The 12,246-nt window shown below is 37.8% G+C and overlaps 1 protein-coding gene across 2 annotated transcripts in view; it reads left to right on the top strand.

The window, feature by feature from the left end:
* ME1 (malic enzyme 1) overlaps positions 1-12,246 on the top strand; it is a 154,974-nt gene that overhangs the window by 122,070 nt on the left and 20,658 nt on the right. For both annotated transcript variants that reach the window (XM_063150571.1, XM_063150572.1), the window contains exons 8-9: positions 6,073-6,170; positions 7,953-8,066. In XM_063150571.1, coding sequence (XP_063006641.1) covers positions 6,073-6,170; positions 7,953-8,066 — 212 coding nt within the window. The remainder of the gene's footprint in view (positions 1-6,072; positions 6,171-7,952; positions 8,067-12,246) is intronic.

Genomic DNA, 12,246 nt, shown 5'->3' with positions numbered 1-12,246 from the left:
TAGTGTTTATCTGCTCTGTAATACTGAAGTTACAGGTCTTGTAGCTTCACGGTACCCACAATTGCAGTGCTTTCCCCCACAATGGACACAGGGCCTGTATTTTATGCCAATAAAAATATTTACACAGAGAGATTGCACTGGTTTGGAATTAACTTCAGTATCCATCATGACCTTAGATGTCATTAGTTTTGAACAGCTGTGTTGTTTGATTGCATCAACATTTTATGAAAAGAAAGAGACGTAAAGTAAAAAATGTAGACCACACATAACTTAACATAATTATTTCATTTTGTATTTTGATTTTATTTAAAATATATGTTAAGTGTTCAGCAGACTGCCATTTGAATAACCAGGAAAATTATACCTGGAAGTTATGTTGTGACTAATTCAATGTTAAATCAGTGCCATTCTCAGAAATCAGAATTTCTGTGTTATAAACATTGTCCTTTTTAAGATTCAGTTTTTTTGACATTAATATAAAAATTTATACATTTGGTACCTGGAAATTTCCCTTCTTGAAATCAAATTGTAGAGAAGATTTTGGATTTGTTGTTACAGTTGTGATGGGCATGGGTCTTCCAGTTTTTCTCTGACCAGGATTTTGAAAAATGCAGAGTGGAAGGACATATAATAGTTCAGATATTTATATCATATATCTCAAATTCTGATAAAGTATGCAAACTGTAGAAAACTTCTTTCATAGACATGTGCTTTACTTTCAGAGGCATTGGCTTTCAAGTGAAACATGCTGAGATTTTAAAATGAAATAATTTTTAAAATAAAATAGTTTTTAAAAAATCCTATTGAGACATATGCTGTAGGGTTATGTGAAGTGTATTTTTCTTTCGGTATATTAAGGATATCACCTCTTTATTACTCAGGGATAAATTTAGATTGAAATCAGCGTGTTTTCAAGTAAATACCCTACTGTAGCTTTTGTGTAATTTTCCATGTGTATGCACAAGCTCATGTAGGTACAAGCATTCCTCTGTTTCTCTTTTTGCTCATTATGGGTTTTAAAAAGAAATCCATTCTCCCCCTGTTGCGGGGCAGCCGGCTCCAGGCGGCTCCAGGTGCTTGCTTGAGCCGGAGTCGCACTCAGTGCCCTCCCAGCCCCAGCCATCCTGTGCTGCTGGGACTCTGGATCCTTTGCCAAAATGCCAGATGGTTGGTGTTTTAGACAGGCTGCCTTTCCCCTTGCCTGCAGCCTTTCCCCTCTTTGCACTGCCTGCTGCAGAGCAGGGCAGTGTGCCCATGCAGCTTGGAGAAGCCCATTCATGGCAAGAAGAAGGAGCTCCCATCTCTTAAAATAGGGGCCTTTTCAACTACCCACAGCTGCAGCATTTGCCTCGCTAGCAACTGAGATCTCACCTTTTCCATAGGATCTTTACTCCCCTTTTTTCCTGTATGTGTAGGAGATGGGAATGGATTTTTTTCCCTGGCACACTGTGAAGTGCTATTTGGATAGCTGGCAATGTTAACATGTGATTTCTGTTATGCTGTGTATTGAGAAATATGAATTTTACTTTTACCACTTCCTAATCTTTTAGTCCAGAATGAATACCTCAGATTTTTGGATGTTCTGTAGAAAGTTCTTCCCTCTTATTGTTTGCTAGCTTTTCAAAATGAGATAGGTAAAATTACATAAAGGAACTACTAGCACTTGATTACAAGTTTTACTTTTTGAAACTTTAAATAATGGACAAAGGCTTCAGTGCAATAATCCCTTTCTCACTAATTTAAATTAAATTTCATGCAATGTAAACTAAGTTCTTATTCCTCACATTTTGGAGCTTTTCCCCCCAAGTCTTTTGTTCAATTGTATCTGCTGCAAAGGTAGTCTGTGCTCCCAGGCATTTGCAGTGTGTCAGCCTCAAAAGGCTGTGGATTTCTTTTAACATATTCACACTCATTTGTGCAGTTTATTGTAACAAGGCTAAAGAATCTTGCACAGAAAATGAAGACTTGGTATAGAATAGTTTACCTTGATATTTCACATCTATTGTGTTTATACAAGACATGACTTACCTTCCTAAAAAACTATAATGAAATATTTGCTGTTGCAGCAGTTGACACTGCTTTAGGAAAATATCCTTTGTTAAATTTGCTTTGATTAATATTCTAGAAATCTGTGGAGAATAAAATGGGTTTTCAAAATCATGTTCTTGAACAATGTCTATCTTATCCTGCACACAAAGGATTTAACCTGTGCTCTGGCCAAACTGATTCTCCACTTCCTACAGCGATGACAGTCAGAAAAGTGACAAAAATCTGCTTGTGCCTCATGATGTCCACAAAAAGTGGTTTGCATCTCTGCCTTGGCAGATGGATGTGAATTGCATTTTGATTAATTTCAAAAGCTTGAGCCAGTATTCAGGGTGAACTGTAAGGTCATGGCGTTAGTCAGAGCAGTTCTGGTTAAACAGGTCTGCCCTTCGGTGGAGGGAATAAGGGAAGCTGCTGACGAGGAGTGATGACAGCCCCTGCCAGCAGCAGTGATAGTGGGTTCAGTAATCTAACAAACTGCCGTATTATTCCTTTCAGAGGCAAAAGGCTGAATAAAATTGGTGTGGAATACTTCTAAACACCCTTTTTAGGGCAATTCGTGATTTGAGAGAAAAGTCGTATTTAAGCCTTTATCTATTGCTGTTATAAACTTTGTTCTGAATCACCCTCATGATGAACATACAGGTAACAGTACAGAACAGCTCACATCCTATGCAAATATTCAATGCACAATGTATTGACATTCAGTGCAGGATTTTATTTATGTTTCACGTGTCTTCTATTTCTCCTTAAAGCAGAAGATCATGTAGTGACAAATTTTGTAAAAATGTCCCAGCTGGTAATACTTAATGACAGTCCATTTTTCTGGCTAACAAGCTTAGCAACAGTTCATCAGCCGTGAAGAGAAGTGGTATCCCAGCATTCCCATTAGTTATAAACCTCTGGTGTTTCATTTTGACTCTGTCACCACAAAGCAGCTTGAAGAGCAGCTTTCATGGCTCTCTGAGAACTCCTCTGATGGGGGCAGGGTGCTGTGATGACCACAACCTCAAGGAAAACAGGGATCTTATAGTTCTCCAGCTCAGCTTTCCTTTTCAGGAGACAGATTGATGGTCCTAGGAACAGGCTGTGTTATGTAGGCTCCCTCCTCCTCCCCTGCAAGCCCAGCTGTGTAAAATAAAATAGGAGAAAGAATTTGGCATCCAACGAGACCATGGGATTTTTTTCTTGCTGGTTATGAGGATTGTTTGGTAGAATACCAAGGGAAACTGAGAGCACACTCTGACTTCTCTTTTTCTGCCATTTTTGGTCTTTGCCAGCTTGGCACTTGCCTGAGGAAGACTAATTTCATCTGGGAAAGAAACAAGCTAGTTCTGGGAGACGGTGAGGTGGAAGTGTCTCACTGTCTGATGGTTATTGTTCCCAAAGCCATGCTTCAGAGGAACCATTTTAAAGATTTTTTATTTAGAAGTCAGGGACAGAACAAGTCATAAAAATTACTAAAGAAGTAAAAAATGCCATATTTTTATGGTCAAATCATTAAGTGGGCTGAGAACAAGGTGTTCTGTATTTCTGATGATTGAAGTGAAAAAAAAAGCACGTAACAAACATAATTCTGAAGACACATGTTTTTTAACTGTTTTAGTGTATTTATTTCAAAAAGTGACTTTCTAATTTTAAAACGTGCTCTTAAATTTTATCAAGCATTACCTTTTAGCTTTGAAAAAGTAACCGTTCTTGAAACTTAGATGATCCTACCTACAAACCGTAGATTCAAACCCAGCCTTCAACACCCAAATGATGTCCTTGAAGGAAAGTACAATACAAAGAAGCCAGTACCAGGCTTCTTACTACTTCTGTTCTTTTAGGTCCTGTAGTTTTAGCTACATATATTTGACAATCAATGGTCTGTGTGCCTTAAGTATGAATGCCTGTTTTGAGCATGTCACAGAGTTTAATGTGGGGATTACTGCTATCTCAGCTTTAAAATTCACCTTGTTAATGAGAAAATAGACTTGTGAATAGCAAATTTAGAGGAGCTGCTTATTGAGAGCAACTGTCCATTATGCAGATTCAGGGCCAAGTGCTTTTGTCAGGCTGATCATAGCCATTTCACACTTTTTATGAAGGAAGAATCAGTAGCAATATGAATTCTCCCCTCAACTGTGTGACATGTAGGCAATTGCAGATAGGGCAGTGGTGATCAGGAACAGACTTGTAGGAACCAGCAGATCCCCTTCTTGCAAGTTCTTGCAGGCTTCTCAAAATGATTCATGGCCTTGTCTTTGATTTCCTTGAGGCAGTCAGTGACAGCTGCTGCCCAGAAAGGGAAGAATTCACTTCTTATTCCTGGAACTGGACATTGCAGGGCCTGTGTTCATCTCCCTCTGGTCCAGCTCTCTCTGAATCAGATAGGCATTATAAATCTTCAAAGACTGTTGAAACCCATGTTTTGACTTTCAGTACCTAATTGTTAGCATCTGGACAGCTTTTTCAGTCCTAGAGAAATCAGTGCTGTCTGCAATTGGTTCTTCAGAATCTCCTCTAAATCCAGAACTTTGCTGGAGGTATTCTCTACCTCACTACTATATTCCTGTCCACTCTATTCCTGTCCATGGGATCCAAGTTCCTTGCAGGAATAGATTCTGACCTTTTTTTTTTTTTTTTTTGTTGGCTCACCTTATGCTTTAGTGATAATAATAATTTGTGAAAAATACAAGCTTGTTGCATGAAGTCACAAACACATGAAAGAAGGTCTTCCCCTTCCAGTAGGCTTTGTTGGGGAGAAGGAGTCACCTTCAGTCTTTTGGTCAGAAGAGCCAGATGTGAGCTCCTGGTGACCAAACATCACTTCCTTGAGCACGACAGAGGCTGACAGCTGGACTCAGCAGTGCTGACAGTTCACCTGCAGTGCAGTGTATCAATTTGGGTGCAGTGATTCAAGTTAAGAAAATTTAACTTTCTGAAAGAATGAGAGAATTGGTATTGTTCCCGATAAGCAAAGCTGATTGGAACACCATCAGTCTTCAAATATAATAAATTACTTTTTGCAAAGTAACAGGCTCTCCAGTAGTAGATAAGAGGCTAAAAAGAAATAGAAGAAGAAAAGAAATGTTTAGATACGAAACTTTCAACCTAGAGTACAGTTAAGCACTGGAATAGCTTGCTGAGCTCTTTCAAATAAGAGTATTTGAAAGAAGACCTTAAGGACAAGTTAGACAAAGATATGTCAGCAATCACAGAGGTTTGATTTACTCTGCCACTGTGAACAAATTTGAGTTAGATGCCTGGTTGAATTCTTTTCTTGCTCTACTTTTTATTAATAGCTGTTTCTCACAATGAGGACCAAAATTTTTCCATTCAAAGACAGACAGGTATCTTTTTTCCTGGGGTTCTGATTTGGAGGAAAAAGACCTCCCTAGGCTAAATCATTAAACTAAATGTTAGCCTTTTTCCCTGTGTGGCATTATTCAAAGATTTGAAAGGGGCCTCCAAATGTTTTAGAAGATACTAAACTGAAACTCCTGTCACAGTGGGTTCAAGTCTTAAATAAGCTGGCCTAATTCTTACAGGTGGTTTAGCTTCTCTGTAAATGTTCAGTTTGATATTCTACTCTGACAACCTCCCCACGAGAAATGAAGTTTTATTTTAACCTTATATTTTACTGTACTTGAAAGTATATCTATTTGAAGAATGAAACCAGTAACCTAATTTTCAGTATCTGGATTTCTTAAAAATATTTCTCTCTGGACTCTTGCACCCTTCATTCAAAAAAAGGTCATAACTAGAATATCTTACAAGAGTTTGAATGGCCTAGCCATTATACCCATCCATAGAATCAGTCTATTTTATTTAATGTTACTCTGGTGATATTCTCACTTACATTTAACTTTTATAAGAGTGGAGTAAAACAAACTCTTAACTCCAGTCAACTGTTTGTTACTACTCTCAGTATTTGTACCTTTTAGCCAAAAGATGCTGTGGCATTACTTAAAATGTAAAGTTTTGTAATTCTTTTAAGAATAACCAGATATATTCTTTTTTTCTTTTCTTTTTTTATTTTAGGAACTGCATCTGTTGCTGTTGCAGGTCTTCTTGCAGCTCTGCGTATCACCAAGAACAAATTGTCAGATCACACAGTGTTGTTCCAGGGAGCTGGAGAGGTAGGTGTTTTTATACATTGGGGAAATTGTTCTATGATGAGTTTTATTAATATTTACTGAGTTTACATGTGTCCTATAAACAAGACAATTAAATGAATAGAATAATTACTAACACCTGCTAAAAGTTGGTTTTTAGTTCAAATGTAAACTCACAGAAAAAGCTCTGATCATCTGGAGAAGCCTCGTCTTTTTTGTAAGACATTTTTTGGAGATCTGCTCTCTTTTTAGAACTTCAAGTTTGAGCTCTTCCACTGTAAATTATTGAACTGCTCTTGATACAACCAAGCAAAACATTTTTTGACAGATGAGGAAATACAGCAGAGAAAGTAAATTTAACATATTTATCCAAGTCAGCATTATTTAGTAAGAGGTGCCCCTTTGGTTTTTTTTGCATTGAATATAGTTTTTCAGTATTCTGCATATTAAGGTCATCCATTTCTGAGGATCTTTATGCAGACTATTTTTTTATACTAATTTTTGAGTATTAATATCTACGCTGCTGACACACAAGTGCAGGCTGTACTTATCTACAGTATGGCTTGTCATCTTTTGTATGAAGCCTGCAACCCCATGCTGGCTTCTTTAATTTCATTAAATATTTGGTGCTATGTCTGCAGTTTTCAAAGTGGCTTGTATCCATATCTGTCATGTCATCACCTTACTGCATCAAGACTATCCATCTTTCTAGAGTTCCTTCCCCTGGTTTTCTTCCATGTTCAACAAGCAGATGAATTAATGGTCTGATGTTTATTTTTTTGTCAATAGTTTTAGTGTGGCTGTTGCTGCCAAGAGGTAATGGTAGCTATCACCCCTGCTGCAGGAGCTGTTTCTTAATAAAACTAACTATTTCTTAGCAAAAAAAGGAAAATCTCACTTGGTTCTCAGTGAAAATCAGTGATAAAGAACAAGAAACAGTACCCAAAAAATGCATGTATGGGTCTGTAATCAGAAATATTGGCCAGTTTGTTGGCTTGTTTTGATGCCTGGTTTTCAATCTGTACCTGTATGGCATTTAATCTGTTGGATGAAATATTATAAAATCCAGTAAGAATGAAAAAAGTTTTGGCAAAAGATTGATACATGAGTTTTTCTTTCCCCTGCTTTGACTGGGAGCACAGCCAAGTCTAGAGTTACAAAACACATGAATAGTAGGTAAAAGGAGACTTACCTTTCTGATGGACATCTTAGAAAAAGATAAGAGCAAAAGCTCTTGTGTTTTACTTTCTGGCATGCAGACTGTTATTTCCTTTAGTTTAAATTACAAAAATTTCAAAGAACAAAAAATATATCTTGTATTCTGAGATGAGTATCATAGACTGATAGAATGGTTTGGATTGGAAGGGAGCTTAAAGATCATCTAGTTTGACCCCTACTGTCATGGGCAGGGAACCTTCCACTAGACCAGATTGTTGTTCAGCCTGGCACACTTCCAGGGCTGGAACTGTCATTATGTGGAACAAATGTTAGTTCTAGCATTTTCTAGTTTCCAGCCTCAACATTTATTGTGCTCTCCACACTCTAAGAGCCATCTGAAGATTCATCTGTGCTACGATTTATCTATATGATTTAAGATTTATCTATGCTCTTCTTCTGTGTTATGGTTTTTCATTACCAAACAGTAGCTACAGTTAATTAGGTTTATTTTATGAAAAAATAATGATTCCATATAATTGTTTATTAAAATTAGAAAACGTATCTAAAATAGTAGGTAAATGAAACATGTGAGCTGGGGATTTCTTTCATTTCTTGTTTTGGACTTTACTTTTCTTCTTTTTCCTTCAGGCTGCATTGGGGATAGCAAACCTCATTCTTATGGCAATGGAAAAAGAAGGGCTATCCAAAGATGCAGCTATCAAAAGAATTTGGTTGGTTGACTCAAAGGGATTAGTTGTAAAGGTAATACAATTTTTTCATTACTTTAAATATCACGACACTTACTTGCATTCTGTAGATAAAGACAAGGACATATTCTTTGTGAAAGCAACTGCAAAAATATCTCTCTTGGGATAGTGAGTTGTTTTTCTTTTCTTAAGTTTATTAGATTAATAACAGACTGGCCAGTGGGATGATTATGGTTGGAGTTCCTGTTCTGTTTCTATTAGAGATGAGCACATAATGAAGAAAAATTTTCAGCAGTTCATTAAAAAACGTGTAAGAAAAGAAATGTCCAACTTCAGGGTTTAATATTTCCCATCTAAATGCGACTACTATTTGTTAGCACAGTCTCGGACAAAGATGTATAGGCACATTACTAGGATAGCAGGCAAGTCATCCTTCTGCAAGAACTGAGATGCATTGCAACAAAAAGCTGCTCTGCCCAGTGATACAGCTCATGCTGCAGATGTTGTGGTCTGCAGTGCTATCAACACTGGTCAGAATTTGAAGCTGCTGAGAGACTTCATCAGTCACCCTTACCTCATTCCTTCCATGTGCCAAAATAAAGAAACATATGAATTCCATGTGCTAGAATAAAGAAACTGGTGTGTTTTAAAAGGTGGTTATGTATTTAATAGTTTGTGAACTACTTAAATGAAATAGATGAGAGGCCAGTTGCCTTTGCTTTTTCACCTTGCTGGTTGGTTTGAAGTATTTGTGGTCATCCTTGTTGGTACCACACTTCACAGTGTTCTTTGGCTTTTGTGGTTCACACAGCTGTGCATCAGGAGGATGCATTCTGCAGGCAGTGTCTGCTGGCTTATTGAACAGCATCACAGCACCTTTAACTCATAGTGTTAAAGGGAAAATAGTGCAATCATAGACATCAAGATGGGCAAATAATACCAAGGTCATCTTGGTCATCCCTTGCCAGAAGGCACAAAGGTAGCCTGATCAGGTACAGAGGAATGCAGGTAGCTAGGACACAGATTTTTTTTTCCTCTGGTGCTTTTTTTGTTTGTTTAATGTGTATTTTTAATCCTTTTGGTTTTCATCTAATAATTTTGAAGTGATTTTATCTCCAAACATAAATGACTGAAGGCTTGTGCATTATCTGTGGCTGCAGAAACCTTGAGGTTGCCTAAGAGTAATTGGTTGCACCATTTCTTTCACCATAGAAACTGGGCATATCAAATTATACTATTGAATTAAAATCACCTCCTGGTGATTGAGGAAACAAACAGGGGCAGAAGTGTAGGAGGTTTACAGCCCCGAAGCAGTAAGAGAGGTCTCTGCTGTGTGTCCATCCAGCCAAGGAGGCTAACCAGCCTTTCTGCTTTCTTCTTGCTCCCTGTTTCTTGTCCCAGTCTCTTCACACCTCTCACTGCTAATTTGCCAGTCAGCTGAGAATCTGGGCTGTTGCTCTTGGTAAGCAGAGACTCATTCCTTTCTTAGGTTCTAAATTTTTAGTGACTCGGTGACTGCATTCTTTCCTCACCACTTTGAGCTTCTGCACTCTCAAGCAGTGCCAAAACCAATCAGCGTTTCACACAGCCTCGATGTTCCTTTCCTCTGCTTATTCTTCTTGGTGGAGCTTTAATTAGGGTTTTGTCCAAAAAGCGATCCACTGAATTTCATGTCCTGCCTGGAGTGTATTTGTGAACTGTTTGTGATCGCCAGACATAGCGGCTGTCTGAGGTAGATTAGTGCTGAATTTGTGGCCAGATGTTGATGCAAGCAGCAGGAACCGACGGTGCATATTTCAGGTCATTGCTTGTGCTCCTGGAAGACCTGGCAGCACCAGTTGTCCCATCTGGCTGTCCTGAGGGGCTGGAGAATGGGTGTGGGCTTGCTGCTGTGTTGTGTTTGAGGGACATCTGTCAGTGCAAGGTTCCCCCACTGAAAAGTTTAAAAAAAATGGGCAAAATACCCTCCCTGCAAAGAAAGAAAATACAATGTAAGCCTCGAGAGGCTTGAGATTTAACTGCTGGGAAGCTATATATACAGTGAGTAAATAATTAAACTATTCCGGGTACTTTTTTCTGGCCTGATAGAGAATGCTGTGATTTAGGTCCACTTAGGAAATTAATTTTGGCTTTAGCTGATTGCAGAAAAATGCTACAAGGCTTCTTGAAGAACTTTCCAAACTTGTAGAAAAAAGATGGGAGAAATAAAGTGAGGAAGATTTATGAGAACAAAATCAGAACTCTATTATTACAAACCCTTTCATTATTCCAAAGGTAAGAATTACCAAAATCAGAGCCTAGATCACCAGTTAATCAAATTTTGTATAAACTATGCTGACACATATTTCTTACTATTAAAGACAGGTATCAATGGAAACCTGATAAGAGTCCCTTAAAATTTGCCTCACTAAAACCTGCTTGATCAAAAGAATTCTATGTGAAGCAGGGAGACCTTTTAAGTACTAGAAATATTCTGATCAGTTGCTTTAGCAGTATAAGAACAGAATTGCTGAAGACTCAGCAGTTACTTTGTCCAACTAAACTAATTTTTACATCATTTATATTCTATGCTGGCCTTTGATCATTAATTTTGCAATGTGTTATTACAGATTTAAATATTGTTTCTCCTTTCATCTACTTTCTGTAGAATTTCAACCAGTTATAAGAAAAATAACCTGGGAACTGTTGTTGACCTGGCTGCAGTTTCCACCTTTTGCTTCTTTCCTCACCCTCAAAAGCTGCCACGAAGGCACTTATCAGGCTTTTGTTGCTGGATTTTTCCTTTGTGGCTTTTTAATTTTAGTTCAAGTGCAGCTGTGTTTTCATTCTCCTGTTAATTTTATTTTCCCCCCATGGGAACCATCTGTTTTCATTAAACCAAGCCTGATGACCAGCTTTTCTGCTATGCTGTGGTAAAAGAGCTGGTGATAGAGCTGTGTTTGTTATACCGTCCATAGTTGTGTTCTGTAATTCCTCCTAGAGAATTTACAGTGTTGTAGATACCAGTTGGGGGTTGTTGTTTGGTCTTTTAAAGTTTGTTCAGAATGCTTTCACTTTTTGAAGCTGTTTTCGAAAGGTGAGTGAGGAAGTTTTGCACATCACATACTTAAAATTGTGTGATTTTTTCAAATTCACTGTCTTAAGTATCCCAGTGCATTCAAATGGAAATTTTAATGCTTAATTAAGAGACACTTTAAAGTTGGTTTTGCACTCTTGTGTACTTGAAGATTATACATAATCAGTTGGGACTCATCTTTAGTTCTGAATTTCTAAATTATCACACAATCACAGTCTGTCTGATGAATATATATTTACCTATATAAAATGGGTAATGTCTCCCACATTCCATTCCCCTATTCTCAGAGTTCTCTTATTTTTCTTTCTGTTAATTCCGCAGGTTACATAAATATGTGATGTGTGGTGAACATATTTTGGGTCTCCTTTAAAGCTGCCACAGTGTCATGTGTAACTGTATTTGTAGCCAAGTCTTAGTCCATGACAGTAAATTCTTTTGTGTCAACTGGTTGGGGAAAGGCAGAATATGAGAATGTTGGGATATTCATGAGGTTCACCATTGTCTGAGCATTTCAGTAATGTGCTGCAAAGGCTTTTTATTGCTTTTTGTTTTGTTTTCTAAGGCAGTACCAAGAACAGGGTAGGGTGATAGGCAAGAGGGTTCTTGGAACTTCCTAGGAATATGATACAGTTAATAAGGCATTTTTAATATTTAAATGGACTTATTAGAAACTTCCCCCACCCTCTGCCAAGGATGGCTGCTCCTGTGCTGAGGGTGGGCAGGGAGTGTTCCTGGGCTGCCAAACACGCTTCTCTTGCAGTGAAGTTTTTCTATAATTTGCAAGGCATTTTTGTACACCTCATACTCTCTAGTGCACAAAAGTTGTTCCTTTGCAGAGGGATGAATGTCATCCTTAATTTTAAAGAGTAAGTCACCATGGAGAAATGTTTCTTTGGACAGTTTTGCACTCTATTCTTTCTAGTTCAGCACAGTAATATTTGTGTCTAGTTGAATGATTTGTATTCTAAATATCCATTGGATGTGTGATCTTAAACCCTACATGACAAGCACAAGAATATTCACTGAAGTCTGATGGCTGAAGGCCTCAGAATATTGATCTTCTATATCAGAGGAAGACTGAAACAGATCCCAAAAATTTAACAATTTCTATGGTCCTGATTAATTATAATAGAGGTAACCAAGTAAACTGGTAGATAAT

This window comes from Melospiza melodia, chromosome 3, assembly GCF_035770615.1.
Source record: "Melospiza melodia melodia isolate bMelMel2 chromosome 3, bMelMel2.pri, whole genome shotgun sequence".
In the NCBI taxonomy this organism is placed as follows: Eukaryota; Metazoa; Chordata; class Aves; order Passeriformes; family Passerellidae; genus Melospiza; species Melospiza melodia.
This window is presented reverse-complemented; position numbering and strand designations above follow the sequence as displayed.